Source organism: Zootermopsis nevadensis, unplaced genomic scaffold (genome assembly GCF_977971745.1).
Source record: "Zootermopsis nevadensis isolate Lab colony 2312 unplaced genomic scaffold, Znev_1.0 Znev_ptg000016l, whole genome shotgun sequence".
NCBI lineage: Eukaryota > Metazoa > Arthropoda > Insecta > Blattodea > Termopsidae > Zootermopsis > Zootermopsis nevadensis.
Genome location: NW_028259148.1, coordinates 7,062,800 through 7,088,692, shown reverse-complemented (window position 1 = coordinate 7,088,692; position 25,893 = coordinate 7,062,800). Strand labels below are relative to the sequence as shown.

Here is a 25,893-nt window from a genome sequence, read left to right as displayed (position 1 = left end):
GGCCGGTGGAGAAGCTAGCGGAGCTGGCGGACGGACCTACTCGGTGTACCTGAGGTGGCACGGTCAGCGTATTTCTTTTGTTTGGGCGTTCAGTCCGATAAGCTCCTCGATGCAGACAGCATTATACTATCACAAAGTGACTCGCTCATAGCAAAAAACTACTGCGCCGACACTACCAGTACTAAGTAAAAATCCATGATATTTTGAGTTTTATTAAGCCTAAGTAATGTTGATTTCATTGTCCCAATTTTTTCTAAATCTCATCTACTGTAATTACCTGTTTGATGACAAGGTCTTTTACCTGCTCTATAATAAGACTTGATGTTATCACACTTTCGGTATTGTTAAGTTATTTTCTTCTAAAAGTAAATACTTTCGTCTTAGCCTTCGTAAATTTAATATAGTGCTATGCGAATATTTACGATAATTCGTCAGCACCCTTTGCAGAGATCTTCTGAAACAGTTCAGCGCTGCCAACTGTTACTTAATATTTCCTTCAACCTTTTTAGGTCCAAATACTTTTTCTGCCCTTCGTTTTAAGCACTTGTGGGGTAGGTCTGCGCTTAAACACAGTATAAATAATTGAGAAACAAATTTATTAAATATAATAATTTTTTTATTATTTGCACAACATTAACTAGTGGTTTGTTGCATTCTAATAAGCTGACCAGAGCTTACATTTTTTCGAGTGTAACTTAAAAATTTTCTAGAGCAGTTTAAAACATCTTATGATGATAATATAGCCTCTAAGTGAAGGCCCAAGTGATTGCAATGTATGTTCTGAATTGTTACGATTTGGAACTTCGGAGTAAAATATAAACCCTGGTTAATTTTACATTCCATAAATATTGGCAACGGAAGACTCAGTTGGTTCTTTTGCTATATACTCTGCTAACCAATCACGGTAATATTTTCTTTGTACCATTTCCATTGCCAACAAGACTGTATTTCATACATATAATGGCAGAGATAAAATAATCCTCATTACCAACTTTCTCCTGTCATTAAACACATGTAACACTAACTTGCAATAATACGATTTCTGAAATCACAGACTTTCAACACGTCCATGTCACACTAAATCGCACGAACATACTCAATTTTTTTGTGTTATGAGTGAACAATGGCGTCACATCCAAATGCAGTCTGAATCTTCTGGTAATCCCACCAACTGTACGAAGCGTGGCTAAATTTCGAATTAGTTCGTGATATTGTAATGAAGCTTACCAAACTTAAATCCAAACTACGGATTATTAGAATTTACTGTTAACTGTATATCACGATCTTTCAGATACGTATCTAAGAACATTTATCATTATAGGGCATAACTAAAATTATTCATAATGCTGAACTTCATCTTAGTAAGAACAGATGTTTTGGAGAGCCCTCAGGAGTTTACACAATACTATAAAGCTACAGGAAACATGTATTTTGTTACCAAACACTTTTGTATCGGTCACAAGACTTTATTTGTTGGAAGATAGAAGCAGGCATCGGTGTTAGTACGAATATTTTATCGGATATAGTACATGAATATCCCACATGAAATACATAAAAGTTTTGTCACTGGTCAAATGGAGTTATGTTTTTATAAAGAAACATCTTATTAACAGAACAGACATTTTTTTAAAAAAGGAATATTCCAGTTTCGAAAAACTCGTACAACTTAACCCTCTCCGTGCGCCAACCATTTTAGAAAAAAAATTCTTTTAATATATATTATACTTCTACCGTAAAATAGATAATTACAAATGGAAAATCAAGAATTGACATGTGATATTTAATTCAACATGCCACGAAATAAAGATATACAGAGCCTGAGGAACTTCATTTGATACACCAAAAAATTACAGAACAGAGGTGGGTTTCAAATCGATACATCTCGATTGTAGCATCGATAGAGTTAAGGTAATGAAACATAATTAGTCACAACGTTGAAAACAGCCGTCGTTGAACGCCAAACAGATGGGTTCAGAGTGGGACTCTTTGAAAAGGACACTGTATATTTTCCGGGGATTTTTTATGTTAAACCGACGCATTTATTTTTCAAGTGACACTTTCCTTAAAAAAATGCAAATAAAATGTAACGTAAGTGGAATAAATTTCGTATCGGAACATGTTTCAGATGGTTAAAACGTAAAGTCATTACTGTAACTTTGTTCGTTTAACTTAAAGGATCAGATACACTCAGTAGGTGACTTAAATGTTTTCTTAATATTCAAAATGATTGCAATGATTTTAATAATAGACCTACATCAAATTAATAAGCAAGTCTTCAGACACATTTTTAATAGTGACTTTTTAAAGGTATTACTGCCACAACTCAAGAAGCTTAAACGCCGGCTTCTTATTGCGGAGACCCGGGTTCATTTCCGGGTATCTTCAGGTGAGATTTGTGATGGAGGTATTCCTAAAAATTTTCGGTTCCAAATTATTACACCGTGCCCGAAGTTAGAGGCCTAGGCGTAAGTCTGGAAGTCAACTAAATGGTTGGTGGTGAAATTTAGTTTATGGAGAATCAGATGTTCTGATCGACGAATCAGTTTTCGAATTACGTAGCGTCTAATAGGCCTACACTAATTAAAACGCTACAAATTATTCGCTTTAATACTTAATATAATTTTATTAATTTAATGGTTTACCCAAGAGGCCATGAGGTATGTGGTTCGTAAGAAGTCACCACTAAAACATTAGGATCGCTGGTTCTAATCTCGCTCAAGACACAAATTTTCTGTGTTGTTTTCGCCGGTGTGTAGGACTAATTTTTTGACTATAAGTTCCTGCCAAATGGTGAAGGATTGGTCTAATTTTGAATAGTCACTGATCTTGAAAGATGAGGAAGATTTTATTTTTGCAGAAATAAAAAGTCAGGAATCTAAGACGCTCTCTCGTATTTAAACAAGACATCGGGATAATATGAAACGATACAAAAGAAGTATTTTTAAAAACGTGACTGAATAAAACTTAAACAGTATCAGCATTAGTTAGTAGCTGTAAAATGGCGGGTGTTGAAGTACACGTACTTTTCTAGTGAAAGATTTGTTTCCACAAATATTATTCGGATAATCTTCTGCACGTAGCCTACCGAAAATGACGTGAACACAATTAGAAATGTTAGCTTTAACTTAGAATTAGTTGCCTCGTGGTAGGTGTGTGTGGGCCCGAAAGAAACGCACATTTCTAGTAAAAATTTAATTTTTTTTTTCTCTACATATTTCTTGGATAACTAAATTATGTACAAAGCATTTGTAAACTCAAACTCCACTCAAAAAAAAAAGACTGGAATACCATTATAGGTATCTGAATTGGTGGTCAAAGATTTCGTCCATAGCTGCCTGCCAACAATGGCTTCGGCAAATCATTTTTAGAAGTAGCTTTAGTTATCGTAAGAAATTTCGAGAAACTAAATGACTAGAAAAATTGGTCAGAAAATTGTGATCAACTGCATGGGTTTGTGAAGGTTTCATTAACATATCTACGTAAAATCTCTGCTACTTTCCGACTCTTAAGACCCAATCACATACATCCCTGTAAATTTCTTACGTCGTATTAGTGCACATTGGACACGTGTACAACACAAGACACTAACAAAGCTACATCGGGTACATGGCACTTATAACTGATGTTTCTTTTCTATTATATCTACATACATGCTGTGATTCTTATGTACAAACCAGTAAAGTATATATAACCTGCACGCTTATATAAGGAACTACCAGAACAACAATATAACACTAAATTATTTTTACATTCTTGATATTTTATATATATTTACAATGCTGAAATATATTTTCTTGCAGTAGTTTATTTGGGATACGATTTTCATTAACACGAATGAGTGTCTGTCTACACGCACGCAAACGAGTGTCGGGAAACAACGAATAACCTTACTGCAGTTCCGAAAATGGCGGACACTGAACACTGACTTCTGTTTACGATGTTATTGCTCTGCTTTGGTGCCACGAAGGGCACAATTACATTCATCATTGGTTGGGAATGGAACAATGTTTTGCCTTTACAGGCCTGAATACCACATTTATCACAGACATTATTGAGGTTTCGTCTAGCTAGATCAGTCTGTGAGATCAAACCTTCTTAATCTTCATCCTGAGTTCATTACGACGCCCTTGCATAGTGGATGACCGACCTAGATCGGACGGACACCACCTCCGTCGCTGCTGATTCCATGGACTTGAGTATCATCTTTGAGCGCTTTCGTGGCGGGAGTATGAGAACCTCTCTGTTGACCATGGCGAGGTCGATGTGGTCTGGCGAGGAAGAGGGGACGGGACTCACTGGGTTGCTACTGGGGGGAGTCAGGAGAGGGTCTTGCTCCTCCACCAACACGGAGGACTCTATTTCCGACTCATCGGCATCCTCCGGTCGTCGATGCCTTCCGCTACTGCTGCTAGGGCTACTGTACGCAGGCGTTGGCGGCAGACTGATGTGGACAGGCTCCTCTAGGTACTCCGGGGGCGGCAGGTGGAAGTGGTACGGCGACGACCGCCGCTGCATGGACGGGAGGGGTTCCGGACACAGATACACGGAAGGTTCGGTGACGGGCAGAGAAGGTTCTGGCAGAGTCTCTTCCTGTCGCCTTCGGAACACCATGTTGTCGGCATTACGTTCTTCGGTACCGGAAATAGGCGACAGGCTCCGGCCCTCTGACGCAGCAGCGGCTACAGCTAGCAAAACGGGGTTCACCCCGGAGGACGACACCGCAAAACGCTGCTGGTAGGATGCCCCGCCAGGGTACAGATAGTAGCAGAGCTCCCGCATGTTGGGGTGCGGCTGTGACTGCTGTTCCTGCTGTGGGAAGGGTGCGGGCGGGGAGAAGGGCACAGCTGTGGACGGGGATGCAGGGTCAAACTCACTCCCGAGGGAGGGAATACGGGGCGGAGGTTCGCAGTCGCTGTCACCCTTGTTCTCCTTATCGCTACTGGATGAAGCACATGACGATTCGCCCGGGTCGGTGTTCTGCCGCCCTGTCGGGGGGAGTGCGGGGGGCTGTGGGCTCCGTGCCGTGTTCGAGGGCTCCGAGTGGCTCTTGATATGAACCTCCATAGTCTTCTTCGAAGTAAAGGTTTGGCTGCAGATCGTGCATTTGTACACTTTCTCCCCGTAGTGCGCCACTTGGTGAAGCTTCAGCACGTGGTTGTAGCCGAACGCCTTGCCGCAAATGTCGCAAGAGTAGGGTTTCTCTCCTGTGTGGGTCCTTGTGTGTACCTTCAGTTGTTTGGAGCAGGTAAAGCCCTTACCGCACGCCGCACACACGTAGGGTTTCTCGCCAGTGTGAGTCCGCATGTGGATGACGAGCTGCCCACTCTGGATGAACGTCTTGGCGCAGACACCGCACTTGTGTGGTCGCTCGCCCGTGTGGATCCGCATGTGGCGATGCAGTTTGCCACTGTGTTCGAATGCCCTAGCGCATATGTCGCACTTGTAGGGTCGCTCCTTCGTGTGAATGCGCCTATGCACACTGAGGTTCTCCTTCACGGAAAAGGACTTGCTGCAGTATTCGCACTGATAGGGCTTCTCGCCCGTGTGCGTGCGGTAGTGTCGCGTCAGGCGGGCGGGCACTGCGAATGTTTTGCCACAGATGTTGCACTGGTATGGATCTTCGCCCTCCTTTCCGTGCGAACGCAGGTGGTTCTGGTACGTGTTCTTCTGAGGGAAAGTCTTGTGGCAAAATGAACACTCGTATGCCTTGTCTTCGGGCGCTGGGGCGGAGGCCGGAGGTGAAGACGATTCTACGACAGCAGCGGCAGCGGCTTCCTCGAAAGCGTGAGTGAGCGAGAACACGGGTAAATCCGGGCTGCACACAAGCCGCTTGACGGGGGCTTCTTGCTGTTCTGGGCGTTGCTCTGGCAACATGGGACCAGCACACTCCGCGCTTCCGTGAACTGAGCCGTCCTCAGTGTTGAAGTAGCCCACCATCTCGGATACTCGGCTCCAAAGGTTATCTGAAACAAACATCACACGCGGTCAGCTCCAGAAATTCTAAATCAAATAAAAGCGCACTTATCAGTTGTGCGCTCTTTCGCATTAAAATCCAAAATGTGTCATGGATTATTTAACACATCACTCTCAATCTCTGGTATTCGACAATCCACTCAAAATTAACTGAGCTCACAATGAATTAGGCCTGTTATAAAATGCAGCAAACCATCTTAAAACAGTTGAAGCTTGCAATTATTATTCGAACCCCAAAATGTTTATTTTCGTTGTAATAGTAATTATGTATGTAACATCATGTTACAATAACTTCTCGTAATTAAACTTGTGCCACCACGTCCCATTAAAATGACAGTTTCAGCGCCATTGTCATCAACAACAAAACGTATGTCTCTCGCGAATTAATATTAAAGTAGTGAATTGACGAAATATTTTAGTTCATCAGAATCACTATTTTACCCCTCATAACCACGTTCATAATCACATTTTCGCAGGTACCTTTGCAGTTATTATCTTGAATTCCTGTACATTTCACTTCCTGAAACCGAAAACGATCACAAAAAATGTCATATAATAATTTGGTGACTTGTGTGAGGAATTAATCTTCGGCACTATTCAGATTTACGTAGCGGGAGGCATTGTACTTTGAAAACCGATTTAAAACCTTCAAAATACCGAGAGACCCATGTGGTGTAATTTTACTGTGCTTTTAAATTACACTTAAAGTGCATTAAACAAAAGGTAGTCTGATAGATGCTTAGTAAGTTAAAGTTAATTTGTTCCACTAATATCCACAACTTGCTGAAGATGACAGCTTATATATAATTCGCTCTTATATAACTCGTAATCAAAATGTGTTTCGTAATTATTTTGCTTCCAAATGAAACTGAAGGTCTTCACACACTGGAAACTAAATCCACTGCCTAATTTTGCAACTACTAGTTTTCTTCCGCGTGCCTTTTCCTGCTAATAACAAATTATAAAATTCGCAGTTGTCGGCGACAGCAGTTCTTACCAGGCAATGTGTTTGGTTTATAGGCAAGTAACAAATTCTTTAGCCATTCTTTCTGCGTTTTTTCCCATATATCCTCCATTACTGCACAGAGTTAAAGTTATCTGACGACAAACGCAACCGACAATGCTGCCGGCAAACGACGAACTGAATGGGTGCGTGAGATCTTCAGAGTATTGTGTTGGAGTTATGGTATTTACATCGCTTCCCCTACTGACAGCACGTGGCAAGGTAGTCTTCGTACTAGAAACAAAGTTGGGGGAGTGGCGCAACGGGCCTAACCGCTCATGCGCACTGACGTCATGACAAAGCCGAAGGTATCCGAGATATACCGAACGACTTCGTAAGGCCCCCCTCACCTCTCCTACGAGCTACACGTGCTAGCTCTCACTGAGTGATAGACTGGCTTCCCCCACATTCGCTTGTGAAAGGTCAGTTCGCGGGCTTGCTTCTCGGATTTAACTTCCGACCGCGGTGAGAGTGAGAGCGGCGGACGAAAAGGGTTTCTCACACAAATCTTTTGGCCAAATGGTGTTGAGCCAATTAAAAAACAAGAAAGCATACATTGTAAACAAAGCGGATGCTCATTCCTTGTAATCATAATGCATTTCTATGAGAAAATACGAGAAAGTTAAAATAGTTTGGAATGACAATATTAAATAAAAAATTACAGTCACGAAGAAGTGAAGAGCGGATTAAACTTGGAAGAATCATTGCTACAAATCAGTTCGGAATATTTGTATCTTGCTGTCGTCACCGCCACGATAACCTCTAAACTCAAATAGAATATATTTACCAGCTTAGAACTACGATTCTGTGTAATTTTTCACATTCACGTGCAACTTTGTCTCGAGAACATAGTGTTTAGATAATCTGGACCTAAAACAGAAGGATTTAGACAGCTGCACGAGATAGATTGACCAGCTAAGCCATCTTACCCTTCCAAGGCCTCTGTCCCATGGAAGTCAGTTGGTTACGAACTTTCTAACATTACGGTGAGATCTTCGCACGTTGGAACATTCTTTCATAATTCATCCGAGCGTCAACTATGAGAACTCTTGTGTACTTTTTCAAAGTTCTAAATTACAAAATGACAGTGTGGAAATATCGACACCAATCAAAGATGCCAAAAAAAACTGATGCAACAAATTAATGAACAGTGTTTGATCAAATTTTTCGGGCACCTAACCAGTGAGTAGATTTCTTCGAGATGAAATTCATATTATGTCATATTAACCTCGGGGAGACTCCACCTTATTTCTTACACCTCACCTGTCGTAACTTTCTTTTCTCGTTTACACCGAGCAGACTGGCAGCAAGGCTTCAACAGGTAGCTGGTTATGCTCGACCGGTCGAAGAATACCTCGATCAGATTTCGAGAGTTCTGTCTCATCAAGCGAATTCCGGAACAGTTCAAAGTAGCCTCTACCCATGCCTTATATACCTTATTTCTTCTCCATAGGCCTCTTAAAAACAAAATTTATTTATTTTTCAGGCGTAATCAACTGCAGAAATCTACCCAATGGCCAACATTTCTAAGCTTAGGATAAAAAGTTCTAGTCATCTACATGAAATGCACTGTGTAAGTTCCTAATTATCCTGAAGGTTACGAAACACACGATATCAAAGGACAATTACGTCACGAAACAGACGTGTTGCTATCCGTTGTCCATTCGGTTGCTACGTGAGTGGGAGATCCCAGTTTCGAATTTTGGCCCGGAGACTCGAAATCTTACGTTTTCAAGGTTGTTCTCGGTCTCTCCAAGTCGGGACAGTGTCTTAAAATAAGCCACGACAGTTTCCTTCGATAACCTTTACAGTTCACAATTCAATACTTCACAAAGCTGTTGAAACAGCGTGCTTAAATAACTCTCAACCTCTTATGCAGTGGATTATAATTACGTGGAGCTATGCCAACATGATATCCACGGTGGTCTAGCGGTTAGAACGCTGGCCTTGTAATCCTGGGGTCTCGGATTCGATTCCCGGCGGTGCCCGAATTTATAACTTGTGTTGGGCAAGGCCGTGGTCTAGGCAACACGGAGTTTTCCTCCGGTTTCTCCGTGGCATCCCAATAATTACTCCATTCACACACAGAAGAAGGCAATGGCAAACCACTTCTGGATCATCTGCCAAGAACGTATATGAACAGGTCCCAGTCCGAGAAAAGGATGGAAGGATCTTGTTCATATGGACCTGTCGTCAGACAGAACACTAAATAAATAAATAAAATGCCACCATGCCCAAGTCTCCACGTCAAGTCTTGCGCCATTATGCAGTCACGTTGTTTTGAGGGAAAAAAAAAGCTCGAACATCTGGGTTTTCAGATAACATATCTCAAACTATCCTTGGGATGATTTTATTTACCAAACAACGGTTTTGGCATGTACACAACGATAAACCGTAAAGCAACTGACCTATTGCGGGTGAAGACTTCAGCCAGACTTCCAAATAGCGCCGGGTTATAGAATAGGTGGAGCCTGACATTCACGTCCCTTATACGTCTTCATGGCATGGTGCAATGCCAATAGGCTTAACTCATCTTCTGTCATATCGGCAACGTCTCAGCACACATCATATCACGGAAATTTCACACAGAAACCAAAATTTGTTCATATAATCGAAAGAAATTTGTGAACAGTTTTGTAGAATATTTTCAATGGTTTATGTATGTATATATAATTAATATTAACTACAAAATTAAATTAAATTAAATTTAATTAAATCACCTGTATTCAGCTTACTTTCCGTTGACGTATAAAAATATGTTGTCGATTACTATCGATAGCTCATTTGTCACACATCGTAAGTGTTAATGTCGATCGTAAGTGTTAATCTCGATAGTACTCGGTGGTGCCGAGATTAACAGTGTTATTAACACTGAGAAAACTGATGTAACCAGTAAACACATATCTCAAAGGATGCGAGATAAGATTGATGAGATTCAAATTTTATACAGTAAGAACCGTTCCAACAATTTCAACACAGGAATAAACCAGATGTAACATTACGCAGCAAACACATAAATTTTAAGAACTTTCAAGGACAGTATTATAAAGAATGTTTAAAAATAGACCTGACTATAACTAATGGAATACCATTCAATACACGAAAACACCAAGTGTTTTTTTTATCATCAAAGCTGTATTACATGTAAGCACCTCTTATTAATACGACACGCATAGAGTCTTGGAGGGACAGCTGATGTTAAGAGAGAAACTCAGTTAAGTACTTGTACCCTCCTTATGTAGCAAGACGTGAGATGACGCAATGAACCGCCTCCTCGACTCTTGGGTTAAAGTCCAGCAGCACTTGCTAAGAACAATTTTGTTTTTCCATGATAGTCGACGGTGTATATGTCAAAATTCTACGCATGCAGTGAAATATTTATAACATTTATTTAATAAATGGAAAAAAGTTGAGGAGAAAAATAATTGGGTGCTCTTAAAATAATAGATAATACAGAGCCTACTTGCAAAATGTTTGTTTCTGTTCTAAGCAAAGGACACGGGAACTTGAGAACATAATTTATGACATCATAACGGGATACCGTAGTCTGCAAAACATGCTGAGGTCACCAACAAGGAACTTATTTCTTATGGCGTCTTTATCGGCTATTAACTTGTGCTTCGCCACCCAAGCACCAAAAACGACAAATTCTAAAAGTCTCATAGTGCAGTCTCAAAACGGACCGAACGAGATTCGAACAGATGCTCTCCACCTTCTACATACAATTTCTTACAATGTGTTATAAATAATATGATAATCAGATCCCACGCATGCAGACATCTGATAACACCTTTAATGTTCTCGCGACATGATTCTGCAAGGACATTAACAATTGACTTTGCACTTAAAACTCGATCCCGTAACATACTCTTCAATATAATCGAAAGCTCAAGTCGTAGACTGTCTTTGTCTCATGTTTTCCGTGTTCAAGGCTGAAATTATAATTCTATTCTCACTTAAATAAAACTGTAACTATCCGTGTCCTAAGCACACCGCCGTGTGGGCGAAGGAAAACGAAATTCGACACATTCTTTTTCTGAGCAGGAGACTCTAGTAAACAGCATCATTCACCGGCCACTTCCACTCCCAGGGAAAGAGTCCAACAATAGGCTGTGGGTTGATCCCAGGTCATTCTGAACATGATGACATGGCTATTTTTGTTTCAGTGACACCCAACACCTTTCAGAAACACCAAAACGTGAGCCATGGTCAAACTTATGACCGATCGAAAGGAACGCGTTGTTTTACGTTGGCTGCTTACAATTTTTGTTCCCAAGGGACCGCGACGGGCATGCGCACACGAATAACGCCAAAGATCGTCTCTCGCATTATTCTACCATTAAGCCCTGTTCATAATTATCTGAATCATGCACGCGCAATGGTACAGTTCCATTCAACATTTCTAACGCATTATATTTCACTTAAAAACCCCAGGAAAGTATTAGATTTCTCCGTAGCTAATACATTTATCTGACAAAGCATCTGTTGGCAAAGATTTTATATTCTTGTTTGTGTTTTATATGTGTAAATATATCATGAAACATGAAATATAAAACAACTAATTTTAGTTTAATTAGTGTGTTTTGTGGTATACTTTGAGGACACTTGTACTTTGTTATATTGCATATTACATAGCCTATATGCTGTTGTAAATCTTATCATGCTGCATATAATATAGTCATAAATAATTCATTCTTTGCAATTGAACGGATTCTTAGGAATGACCCAAGCAATGTTTGAAGGACATGTCCACATTGCCATTGAATGTCAGGAGTTTATATAGGATAGATGCTTGAGACATTTGTTTTACGTGAAGGACCAAGGAAGGTAAGTTGTGGATGGAACTAGCACAGAATTGTATTCGATAGTAGGCTTTGGTATTAATCGTGCTGAATCTTCGGGTTCTGCTGCTGTGAAGTAAGAAGGTCCTTGAATGTACACAACATCCACAAATATTTAAAAATAAAATTAATACATCTCGAAGAGATATATATTTTATGTTTACACCAGTTGTGAAGATTATATTATTAATAATTTTTCGGAACAATTAAAAGTATTTTGGGAAAGGACCAAAATCAAATTCAAACTTCAATGTAGCCCCCCCCCTCCATGTACAAAGTTTTGTCAAAATATGTCGTTAGTTCCAGATATGTCAGATTACAAATTACCAAGAGTTCTCAGCTACAGACATTGAAAAAAAAGCTGTATTTAGGTTTACGCCCATTAGAAGCGTTCTGAGGTTACAGAAATTGTTCGTATCATCACATTCGTTAGACTTGAAATGCTCCTAATTCTTAAGACTGGCTACAAAACAGCTGCATGCCACTTAATATCGATAAATCAATACGATGAAACACCAGGGGAAAGTATTTTATAACGTCATGAATTCAGCGGATCGGTACATCGCAATATATCTTAACAACAAAAGTGATTTATTCAGTGTGCAGAAAAACCATACACATGTCTACTGCAAAAAATTTGGAGGTACGTTTCAATTTGATAGGAAGAGAGACGTGACAGTTATGTCATGCAAATAACACTCGAGAATGGATTTACTGGGATGCGAGCTCCAGACAATTCGACATCAATTTTATTCATTGACATAATTATTTGGACAAGGGCAATGAGAAGAAGAATGTATAACAATTTAGATTAGTTTCACAAAAAGAAAACCTCCGCTGGCATATCTCCGTCTCTGTCGCTCGGCTGCAAAGTTCTCTCTTTCCCTCTCTCTCTATGAGGCGACTACTGTGGGTACAACACAGCAGTGACAAACCACAGTCGCTCGCCGCCACGTGGAGTACGAACAGTTTTTATAGCGATCACCGACCTCGTCCAACCGGCCCTGTGGTAGGGATGTCAAATTACATCACCCAGCGCAGCACGCACAGAGCTAACAATGAAGTCCTTCTGCAGCATGTCCGGGTAGGTCCCGCCCTATTCGATCATAGTTAACTGACATAAAAAAGACAATTATTCTGGAACAATGGTGGGTAACTCAGCCAGTAGAAATACGTACATTACCCAATTTGATCGACGTCTTCATGCAATCAGAGAGGTTCTTCTAAATTCTAATTAAATAAGTTACAATAATTGTTCTGAGCCCCTCTGTCTCTATGGGATTCGTCAAGCAGCTATGAGGAAGAGGACTCGAATCTCACGGGCTATTCTGACTGACGTTTTTCGTAACTTTACATGTTCGCCACTGATGATCGTTTCACCTCCTTTGATGATAGTCTGCAGTTCGAAATGTGTTGTTGTCACTTGAGTGGTAACTATATGTACCACCTGCTGTAACAATTCTGGATTTTGTACTCGGGGTTTCGTATAATTATCACTTCCTAAAATAGTATTATTAAATTGATCTTTGTAGTAGAAAAGTGTGTTTCTTTGAGGAAAGGACTTCTTTGGTTAGTATTTAGATTAATCTTTGGGCTTCAAAGGGGTAAAAAAACCGATGACTCGTTCACGGGATGGCACAAGTGAAGGTTCTGAGCCATCTAAAGTGTGATTAAGGGATGGTTGTCCAAGACCATGTTGTATTCTGAAAAGGTAGTAGTTGGCCTCATCACTAATTGTCTGATAGACGAACTTTGGTCACAGCATCGGGAATAAGACAATACGAAATGCAAAGGTATCGCTACACGAAATTAATTAAAATTTTGGAATCTATGTAGCTAGATAGCAAATTAGTCGCATACGTAAGCTCCAAAAGAGTAACTCCTATTAGGAAAGAATTATTACATTATCAGTTAATTATGTGCTCACTGTACAAGTGTGTAAATGGGAGGTCGTGCCTTTTCTGGCCTTTCGACCGTGTCTCAAAAACATTCCAACGTTTGGCACTCCATACCACTCTTGATTACGAAAACAGATAAAGCAGGTTTATACTTGATCCGACCGAACGATGTGTGACAATAGAATATATAACCTATTATAACGCGATACTTTTCAGTTTACTTTTAACCTCTCCAACAGCTCCAGCGTGTTGTTATGAACGTTTTTACGACCAAACAAGGCTATTAAAATGTAGTGTGTTGAAACACCGCAAGCAATCAGGTGCCTCAAGTAAACATTGCCATTTCGTTTGCACGATGATAGTACAATGGGAGTCCTGTGCCTCAGTTTCATGTCCGAATCTAATGAACAGAATTCAATTAAAGTTAGTACTTGGGGGGCCTACGAAAAAGTCGTCAGGCGAATTTAATTTTAATCTGTATCGGTCCAACCCACAGCTTACACGATGACCTACTGCGGATTTAATTAAGATCTGTAACTCGCGGGTCAGATAAAAATCGACGGCGGACGGGGAATTTGTTATGTGTACCAAAATAGCAAGTTTTACAACAATATATTTCGGCTTATATGCTATGAGTATTGAATCTGTCCACTCTTGTTTTATAAATACACGTAAAGTGGAACGTAGTGTATTATAACAATATTTAAAGGCAAGGTTGTCCAACCTTCCTCGTGGCAGATAACAAACTCGAAAACTTTAAAACTACCACAGTGTAAGTAGCCCGGAGAATGTCAGAAGATTTCTTGCAGTTAAGGTCTGTGTTCAAACCCAGTTCATTCATTCGTATATCATATATCCACTGACCCTGAGGTCTGGGACAGGACGGTCTTAGTTGGACACTAGAAGTTATGTAAGCGTTGTATCATCCACAGAAATTGTGTGGTGGATTAAACCTTCTCTGTCTCTCCAGAGAGTGTGGAAGTCACTGTACGTAAACCTCAGGCGAAGAGAAGTTAACAAGGATAATACAGTAACTACAAATAATAAATTATCGCTGCCTACACTGAACTGAAACTGGCCGTTACAAACTTGGTTCTAAATGTGGTTTCGTTTCTTGTATGTCCCGTACCGGATTTTATATCTTATGCTCCATAAATTGTATGAGGAGAATCTTTACCAAGTTTTTAAATTTTCACGACAATTTCGTAACAGTCTTTGCGCTCTGCTTGAAGACGCCGTACAACATTTAATGCTATTGGACAATGGAAATCAGACACCCAACCTGTGTGATCGCGTGTATAGTTTCCTACATCGTCACTAACTGACCTCGGCGTCTCAACGCGTTATAGTTCAATGTCGTTTGCACGGTCAATCTGTGTCACAATAGGGTCAACAGATGAATTAGCACAAACTGTCAGCTACACGTGCCAGTGAGCAGTCGAAGGTTGCAATATTCCCGATAACTGGTTTAACTTCTGTATTGAAACAGTATAAAGAAATACAGAGCTCGGTACTTAGACGAGGGGAAAGGAATTTTAATGAAGTGCGGTGCGCAGAAACAGAAGGGGAATAAGGTTAAATGTGTGCATATATTTTGAAACCTGTCTGCGGAAGAGGAAGGGAAATTACCACATCTTTAAATTTGAACATTTTGGCGTAAACTGTTTCTGGAGTTATTAATGCTTGGCAACAACATGAACATATCTGCCTATTTGGAAGACGACAATGCAGATGGCTGTCTTCTGAGATGTTGAGCCGTGTAATCTGGTGTAAAATTACAAGCAGACCTATGAAAATACAGTTTACGATTTGTTTCTCTCTCTCTCTCTCTAAATAATAAACGTAGCTCCTTTTTAAATTTTGCCGCAGTTCTAATTCTGATTTTGAACAATATTGTAATATTACGTTCACGGATTTTTACTTTTCTTCCAAATTATCAGTTGTCTAGGGGCCATATTAATGACTGTATTGGATTACGTAGTGTGAATCGAAGACTTAATAAAGAATAACAATTATTTACATTTGCCAGGAGCACAAGTATACGGTTTGCAGAAACAAGTGAATAGAATAATTAAACACGAGTATTTAACAAAATTTTTGATCCGAAAAGCACAATGTTATAAATATAGACAGTAAGTGAAAGCACACTAAAAACTGTCGTAATATACCCAACAAGTCGGCAACACGTAAATTTAGAGACGAGTCACCCAGAAAACAAACACAGCGAAGCTGCGCATTCCTCGTGTAATTTGGAACAGCAATAATTATGGTACTACGTTTCTGGTCGATCAATACATGGACAAGTAGTTATAAATATTACGGGCTTCAGTGGACACTGTGCTACCTTGTTTGGTCCAAAGGTCGGGTATTACCTACTTATTTTCTTCAGCGCCACTGAAATTAGTGACACACGACAACGAATTTACACGTCCGTCGCAAATCTGTACAAAATGACACATAAGACGAAAATTCTGTGGTATTTTCTTTCTAGCGTTAACGATATTTTAATTTTGCACTGTGGTAACAGCGCATGACATCGGCATTGCCAAACATAACCCGTAAACAGAAACACCTGGACTTAAAACTGACAAGTTGAACAGTAAAAGTGTTACACTCTACACAACTCGTGTTAACCTAGTCATTCGTCCACTAGAAGGCAGCTGTAATTATGGAAGCCAGGAATAAAAGTTAAAATAGTTTCCTGTCTTATCCCTATCGTGTAATTCAAGTTAATTTCTGTAAAGTTGTGAGTGTATACATAGCATCGTAGTTCCCCAACAGCCGCTTGGTCGTTGGGACCGTGGGTTCGAATCCCACTCAAGCCACGGATGTTTGTCCGCGTTTTTATGTGTTGTGCTGTCCAGGGCGTAGAGGCCTCGCGACGGGCCGATCCCTCGTCCAAGGAGTCCTACCGATCAAGCCAATGAAAAAGTTGGGACCCGCAGTGCTCAGGCACTTGAAGAACTGGTCGTTCCCAGTATCCAGTATGTAATTCAACTAACGTAGGAATGAAAGGGCTCTGATTGTAAAGTATTCGTCAGAATATAAAGTCCCCCTTCAGAATTCCAACCCTGTACTCTCGAATACGAAGACACAAATCACTGTACAGCAACATTCTTGATAATCCTGCAGACAGAAGGTGTGCTACTGAGGGAGAAGGTGGAATTTAGTTTACCAAGGTTGAATAAAATGTGCATAACTACGTCATGATAACAATATGCAGTATGTCCAAGACACACATAAATCGCCATTGTATGCTGGATTAGGCGGAAATCGTGTGAAAAACACGAATCAGTCTTTCGGAAAAATTTTCGAAGACGCCCTCCCGCCATAACGGCAGTCGAGAATATCACCTGGCTCGGGTACAGAACCCTTCAGCAGTGTTACTTGTGTTGCGTTGTTAAGATTCAAAGCTCACCGTCTGCTCTACATAACAACGTTTCAGACATAATGGCCAATCATTTTAAAGTTGTGTAATTGTAAGTAATGAAGGCGTATGGAGGAACGCTGGGCTCCACGCATTCTCAAACCTCGGCATTTAGTGGAGGTGTACCATCATCAGCTGCACGCTCCGAACACTTCCACTGGAAAACGCGAGTGAAATCCAGGGCGTGATGGCGAAGGAAAAAAAAACTGCGTCGGTCGTGAATCGAACTCAGATCGTCCAGCCGGAGCGACCTCGGCTTATTTCTCTCTATAGTTAGGTGTTAAGATAATGCAGATGGCAACTAACGTAAACACAGAATATAATCTCGAAACCAGACCCTCCTGGGATCGGTATCTGGCCATAACAAGTTTTTACTGGGACCATAAATTATCAATTAGGTTGAATTTGTGGGGGTGAGTGTGCAAAAATAATTTTCATTTATCGTCGACGAATTTACCTTACTTTTCTCACAGGGCTGTTTCACAACAGAAATAGGGTGCGAATTTGCTTGTAAGCATCGCCTCCTCTTCATACTTTCCTAATAAGCCCTTGTTTTTCAAACACTACAAAATTACGAGGCCAACAGAAATTTTGCGTAACCCACGCCTTCAAATGTATGCAGTGTCATTAAAGGTGTATGAAAAAGTTTGTTCAAAATATTTGGGTACTTATGGCATTAACGAGACACCCAAATATGGCGTCGAAAGTTTCGTGGCAGCGGTGTTGTGTATTGGTAAAAATTCTTAGGATAGGCCAGATGTGTTTATGCCAGTTAAGATAACATCTATTTAACTACCACAAAAGGCAATAAGATAATATATCTTTACCTACCATAATCACGGCTAGCACAACCTAAGGTAGAAATGTTCATTACTGATGCAGAGCACCGCTAGACGGTCCTTTCGACGCCATGTTTGGATCACGTAAGCACAAACTACTTGGTCATGAAGGTGCTGGAATTACAACAGCTTATCTGTCATTATTTGTAGTCTTAATTAACCGCAGTTTCATATTTTCCAAACTCCCGAAAATATCTCTCATTACACACTGCTAACGAACAATATAAATTTCTTATAAATCCATATGCTTGCTATTGGAGAGCAGAAACTTGAATTCAAGTTTTAGGGGTATTGAAGGAATATTCAGGCATACAGTCTAAGAATGAAATCCTTGGCTATTTTTAAATATCACGCATATCTGAAGCATGAGACACTGAAACATTTAATAACCCATAATATATTCCATACCTGTATTTATTTATTTATTGGTATGTTTTCCAGGGGCGCCACTACAGATAGCACAATTCAGTGGTATTTAAACCCAGGTGGGCGGGGAGTATATAAATACTACACATGATAGAAATGGGGCATATAAGAATTTTAAATAAATCAACTAGATCTATCAAATTTATTGTGAACACACATCAAACCGTTCTGATCTTGTAACGTAATCCATTAACTTCATGGGCAGTCGTCCTCAGTGTCAAGAAATAACAACTTAAGAACTTTAAGAATCCAATGTTCTGTACCATGTTCACAACAGCACGCCACTGACACGTCCTTAACCAGATAAATCCAGTCCATAAATACATACATACATAGGGACATTAATGGTCATTTGTGTTTTATATGAGGCATGAATGAGGTAGCATTTCTGGATTATGAAAATAATATTATAATAATAATAGCAGCATCAATAATATCCGCCACTGAGCATAGGCCAATTAGTACTTTAATCCGCCACTGTGCATCTACCAATTGGTACACTTGTTAATGCAGTTTCTGTAGGTTTGCATCTTTTAATAACACGCGTTATGCTAGAGATATGCTGGGCCACTACCATACATGTACATAATTTATCTTTAAATTTTTTGCATAATGACCTCTTTAAACGTCCACATCTGGCATCCATTATGATGGTGCCAAGAGATAGTAACGGGTAAAACTGCCTTGCGACAGGCACCTTGTACGATAACTTCCATTTATATAACCCTGCCATTCGTACATTTTTTCTTTATCAAACTTTTAAAAACGAGATAATGTATCGGTATTGGCATAATGACGTCACGCCTGTAAAATTCGTTTCACAAAGATTGGGTATCTGCGAGAATAAGTTAATGGACCCAGCAGCTCTAAGTGGGTGTCAGCACCAAGTCCCGTGAGGCTGGTCAGTGAAGGACATTGACAACGGACCGTAAAGCCAAGGGATCCTCCAGTGCTGAGTGATTTATTAAAAATTGCATGGGATGTTCTATTTTCTAAGCTCTTTCCCACTGCATAGAAGCATCAGATTGGCATTAAAATGATATAAATTACACAATATGTAACTTCATCGGAGTATACGATTATAAATAAAATAAAAATTCTGTGGAATAAAAACCATTGACATCAAAATACATGTACATAAGCTACTGAAATTTCACAAAAAAAAACGAAAGCTACTTTTATTAGCATGTGTATCAAATTACTTACCAGTACATTGTTGTAAACTATCGGTGGGCTAGACGAAATTGGAAAGACTTTGGAAAAACATATTCACATTCGTGAAACGACAAAAAATAAAGAAACAGCAATGAACGGGTTAGCACCACTATTGTTGTCGCTCTGCAGTTATCGACTTGTCAATTCGATATAGCCCCCTCTTGAGTCAATGCATCACTCACTTCACTCGACAACAATGCCCTGACGTCATCATAATCCGAGTGGGAAGTGCCGTACTTATAAATGCACTGTTTTCCGAAAGACAATAATTGTCTGCAAACCATATCTTCGCGGATGAAGATCAAAATCCGACCAACCCGCCTTAGCAGCTGAGAGAACGAACCTTAATGTTTACCTCCTACAAGTCGGAACGGAGCCCGATCGCAACCGGAGATGGCCGAACTGCCTAGCGCAGCCCAGGGACATCGTCTTCCCCTCTACCGCTCTGTCACACGACCTACAATTTCGGCCGGTAACGCGTTTAGAGACAGCACGTGGAGGCGTCAAGCAGTGGTTTCGCATTCAGACGGCGCGTGCAGAGGCAAGGACCTCCAAATGCACTTGGTCCTGCACAGAGCGACAGATTGAGGTGAAGTGACAGTGGTTCGTTTCCAAAAACATAAAAATAGGATTGTTGAAACGGAATTTTGGAATTCGAAAATACTAATATTTCTATTCCAAGTCGGAATATCTGGTAAGTGTTACTTGGTTTGATATTGTAAATGTTAAATCAAATGAATATTCGCATAAGTTGGTTGTTATATCATGAAATATCATCTGAAACAAAACTGCTGCGCATATACATGAAGACAGAGGACGACTTTAAATTGTTCCTGCATGTTAGGATTAAAATAAGAGCAAGTAAAAAGGAAAAATTATGTATAATCGTTAATATACGATCAAAGCAACGAACACACGTCGCAGTATTTTATTTAAAGACGGGGCTTGGGTTACAGGTTTTTGTTAACTGCTTGTTTCAGACAAAAGATAAAGTGGACAATGACCCACTGAGAGTTGCGTTGTCTGCACGTGGATTGTGTGAGAAACCACATAGCACACCTCAATGAGGCCAATAACCTCGAAGCTACTGCTATGCACTAGGACATTGGTGCAAGGTTTCGGTTGGTTGAAAGAAGATTATACTTTTGACTGGATGATGTTTGCGATTGGCCTAAGAAACCCTTTTTGCCCAAAACGTCTTTTGTTGAGCATGAGATGAAATGCAGTGCTTGTTGAGAATTCTGTGATAATCTCGATATTCTTTGAGGCTGGCGTCTTGAGCGGGGAACGGGTTGGGGGGGGTGAACACACGATGACGAAATGTGTAGTCATGGGAAGTGAGAGTGAAGAGGTCTTGACCAATCTCAATGCGGCTTGTTTTGGGCTGCTGATAATACAGAAATTACTGCTAATGACAACGTGTTGAGGCTGCACATATTGTGCCTGACCGTTTAGTTTCAATTATGTGTTGTCTGCTTTTTAGAGAAGTTTTCGTGAACGAATTGCACCAGTAACAAAAGTTATACGTGACACCACAGCAAAAGTCACTTTGTAATATGCTACTAAGAACTGAGTATCTAATAAAACTGAAATATGAAGACTAGAAGCAGTGCAAATGAGCTAATTGTAAAAGTTTCTAATCGTGGAATATCCTCGTCAGTATTACTGGAGTTCTGGACTTGGTCCAGTTTTTGGAACAGAACGCAACATTGCGGAAACAGGATGTTTCCACCCTCAAGCGAAGTGGTCGGGTGTTTGTACTCGTCTATTAAGTGCTAATCTCAGTTACTGAGAAATTAAGTTAATGAAAAGATGTTTCCACAGCCTTCACTGAGTAGACCCATTGCAAAACTAGATCACCGTCGAAATTCAGATATAAAAAAGATTAAATGTTTCAAATTTTGCAAGTGAAATTCAGGACTACCAAAAACAACTGGTTAAATTGCATAGCCTGAATTGAGACACGATATTGAAACAGGTTCTGGAATACAAATCATCTGAGAGAAGAGCTCCTGGGAGGTCTAAAAAAAGATACGAGAGACAAACTACACTCGAAGGGTTTAGGAATCTGGACTTATGATTAATAAACATCATCGTTTACCACGACAATGAATTGGAAATACGTAGAAATGTGCAGCGTGCCACTATACACTGTGCCGCTAATCAACAAATGCTACCGAGTAACGAGTGGAGAAACAAAATTGGTCCATCGAAGTGCTTTCTGAAATGTAACTTAAGTCCATGGAGCAGAGTCCTAGAGAAGATTATACAGAACCTGAAGATTCATTACAAGTCTTATTTATTATAAAAATTCGTGATTTGTCGTCGTCGTCAACCTATTTGAAGTCAAAAAATTACGTCATCAAACAAATGGCTTGGCAAATGACTTGGCAAATGACTTGAGTAAGACCCCCAGAAGTTAACCCGAGTGTTTTAACCCCCCATTCGGGGGGGGGGGAAAATTGGTTTAGTTTCTTACTCAAGATTTTAAAACGCAACCAACCCGCCCGAAGGGGGGTTGGTTGCGTTTTAAAAACTTGACCCCCCCCCCCCCGAGGAGCTCCGAAAGGAGCGCTCTGCTCTAGTAATAAAATAAATCTTGAAAATGAGTTAGACTGGATTCAAATAATTCATTATGGGATCCATTTTTTTATACTTGGATCCCATAATGAATTATTTGAATCCAGTCAAACTCATTTTCGGAGCTCCTCGGGGGGGGGGGGGGCAAGTTTTTAAAACGCACCCCCCCCCCCCCGAGAGAGGGGGTTGGTCAAGTGTTTAAAACGCAACCAACACCCCTTTCGGGGGGTTTGGTTGAGTTTTAACCCTTGAATGAGCAGTATGACTTGAACGAATATTATTATTAGTATCAGATTACCTTTTTGGTGTTGGTAACGTCTTCTTTCACTTTTATTCATTTCTTAAATAGTCTTATGTCGGTGTTCGGAGGCGATGTGCTGCTTGTAGAGCAGTGATCATGCGACTGGCTTGGTAGTTGGTGATCTCGTTGTTGTGAAGCGTTACTTGTTTAATCGGCATTGTTGTGTTCCACAACAATGCTGAGTACAACACAACAATGCCGAGTAAACAAATATAACGTAACATTGTTTGATGACGTAATTGTTTGGCTACAAATAGGTTGACGACGACGGGGAATCAGAAATTTTTATAGTAGAGATAGATAGAAGATTATACTCCTAACTTATCTTTTCAAGGACTTAACGACAAATATTTACATATTTGTAGTTACTGCGTGCCCTGCAATCTAGTCCACCTTAGTTTTATGGTAGTAATAATTGGTGATGGGTTTAAGTTTATTTGATTTGTCGAGATTTTGTCTAATAATTACATGGACGTTCCGTGAAGACGTGTCATACACATGTAACAAACAGATGTTTGCGTTCCTAATCCATTGTTTAGCTACACTTTCGATGTTTTTTTTATTTAGTGTTCTGTCTGACGACAGGTCCATATGAACAGGATCCTTCCATCCTTTTCTAGGACTGGAACCCGTTAATATACGTTCTTGGCAGATGATCCAGAAGTGGTTTGCCATTGCCTTCTTCTGTGTGTGAATGGAGTAATTGTTGGGATGCGACGGAGAAACCGGGGAAGCCCCCGGAGGAAAACTCCGTGTTGCCTAGACCACGGCCTTGCCCAACACAAGTTGTATCGATGTATCGTAGCATAATAGCTGACACAGTGTATTGTTGCATGGTAATATGTCACGATTGTTCTAGGTCACTGACGGCGAACTGCTCGCACGCACAAGCAAAAGGATTGTTGTGTTTTCCGAGATAATAATGGTAAATTTATTTCGCAAATTTCCGAGCAATTATTTTGGTTGGTTTGTGAACAGTGGACAATCCTGTTTCGTCAACGTTATATATCTGGTTAGCAGTGAACTTGTATTCATCTAATATGGATTCGTATTTATCAAAGAATCCATAAACACATTCTTTATTGAAAGCCCTGGCCCTGTCCATTGATGTTGCCTCTGGAGTACGTAAAGATAAACAAGGATGATCTTTCATGAATGTATAGTACCACTTCTTCCCTGCAATTTCCTTTTCTCTATTGAAACGGTGTGGTAATTTATATTTTTCTGCCAATTGATAAGCAATTCTTCTTAGATCAGTTGCAGTAGGCCCAAAAAAGCTTGATTCTAAATTGAGAACGTGTGCAACCAACCCCTTCTCCATATTTTCAGTCATATCCTTAGGCCTTCCAAATTTGACATTCTTATTTAATCCTTTAAAATGACGCCATAACGTTGGTTTAGGGATGTTATATTGTCTATGAGCTTCATTGAATCCAATAACTCCTTCCGATAATTTGGTTAACGCCTCGTCCATATCTTCTTGTTTCCATTTATTATAAATTCGCTTTGACTGCCTTGACATAATTATGGCCTAAAAATAAGAATGAAAGCAACGTCAGTTGAGAGTAGGTAAAAACAAGAAGTAATTTCTTAAGTCGTACCAGTACGACTTAGGAATCTCATATGGGTACGACTTAAGACACGGCACAAGTTTAATTTAACAGTAAACATAACCTAACATTGAATAAAATTAATTAGATTAGATTAGATTAGATTATGTAAATTCTACTGAATTTATATTTAATAAGGTACATAATTTTATCAATAATTTACTTGCAAGATTAACTACCAAACATATGCAGAAAATTATAAGAAAATTGAAATAAACTTACTTGATTTATAACGAGGCTGGTTTATGGCAGACAATAATACGTAAAGCAACTTGGTTGACTCAGATGTATATTTGGTTGCCGTTGTATGTGCTGTTGTCGTCGTAGTTCGTTCAAAATTCAAGTGGTACGACTTAAGCACTGGTACGACTTGAGCAACCTTACCCTATTAGGTTTCTGTTTTTCAATGTAATCTATAAATATGTGTAAATCCTATAGGGTTTATAATATTCCTCATTCGTTAAGATTAGAGATCCAGTTCCACAACCATAAAACAACAGGGAAAATTATGCTTTTGTACAGCTTAATGTTTAGAGTTTTATGTAGGCTGTGGAAACATGAAGCTTTTGAATTGCATGTCAGCAAGAATTCCTTGAATGTAATCTACTTTTTTCTCCTTCTTGAATATAATTTTGTTTCTGGCTTCCGAAATACGCTCTGCATCATCAAGAGTGGAAGAAATACGTAATTCTTCTGTACTTTTCAAATACACGTGCTATATATATGAAATGCGAAGACAATTTGAACAGCGAATTTTGAGAGATACATCGGTGTTAAATTGTTCATTTGGACTCCTCTGCCGAGATAAGACCAATTTAACACAATGTAACGCACTAACATCAAAAAAATTACCGTTTACAACACTTCACCAACGTTTTAGATTATGCAGCGTAAATTAATATTTCGAAAGATATTATAAACAATGAAGAGGCCAATATTCCTAAGAATTCCACCACGGTCTGTTTTTAAGACTTCCTGCTGCATGTTAATGGGTGCACGACGAAAATTTTTTGGTTTACTTTCCGAACGAAGAATATGTACATTCACCGTTCACCTTCCATTAATTCCAAAGTCGAAAACGCGTTAAGCGTTACCTCCGCTCTGTTTTAGGCTTTCGTTGCGTTTTTCTTAGCTGCACCCGAAAGGCTTTTAAATATCCTGGACTTTTAGCTGGGGATGAGTAATTTGTTAATTAAATAATTTTTCGTTAACATTTACATGTGTATGTGGGTGGTTGTAGCTAGTAAGTAAGTTTGGAGTACACCTCTCTTCTCATTTAAATTTCAAATCCTGGTGTCTTGGCGAAAACAGAGGCACGAAACTACATGACTAGTTCGACCATCACCACGTCAGCATGTCGCATACAATGGCCTTCAAGTATTTGCACCTGTATGATATCAAGGTTAACCCGCAACTATTTTCAAGGGCCTCTTGAAGCAGATTAGCGGCCAGCTTCTTGTTACAGTTGTCCTTACTGTCAAAAAAACCCGTTGGGCGCTGGGTGCCAATCTCGGTGAAAGGCAATTTCTTACGTCCATCCCAAATGAGTTCAAACATCGAGCCGTGATGTTTTCAGTCCGCTGTATATCAGTCGTTTCTCAGGTCCACGTCTTTCTTCAATTGATTTATTGAGTTCCTTTGATTTATGTTTGAACTAAATTCATTAAAAAGTAAAAAAATAAGATTTTTAAACTACAAAGAAAAATTGAACATAACCTCAAATAAGATCGATTTTCTGTGTCTTATTTAAACAACACTGTCATTAGTTTAGACTGTACAG

General features: G+C 39.8%; 1 protein-coding gene and 1 long non-coding RNA gene across 3 annotated transcripts in view; one reads left to right on the top strand and one right to left on the bottom strand.

The window, feature by feature from the left end:
- Positions 1–25,893, top strand: part of LOC110837481 (uncharacterized) — a 58,566-nt gene that overhangs the window by 17,640 nt on the left and 15,033 nt on the right. The window lies entirely within an intron of this gene.
- Positions 595–19,974, bottom strand: LOC110837480 (uncharacterized). 2 transcript variants are annotated; one of them, XM_087349530.1, is made up of 2 exons: positions 19,614–19,974; positions 595–5,963 (listed from the first exon to the last, which is right to left on the bottom strand). In XM_087349530.1, exon 2 carries the CDS (start codon positions 5,935–5,937, stop codon positions 4,117–4,119), a length of 1,821 nt encoding a protein of 606 aa, XP_087205656.1. In that variant the 5' UTR covers positions 5,938–5,963; positions 19,614–19,974; the 3' UTR covers positions 595–4,116. The 2 variants fall into 2 exon arrangements, with proteins under 2 accessions (XP_087205656.1, XP_087205655.1); XM_087349529.1 differs by lacking the exon at positions 19,614–19,974 and adding an exon at positions 6,971–7,538.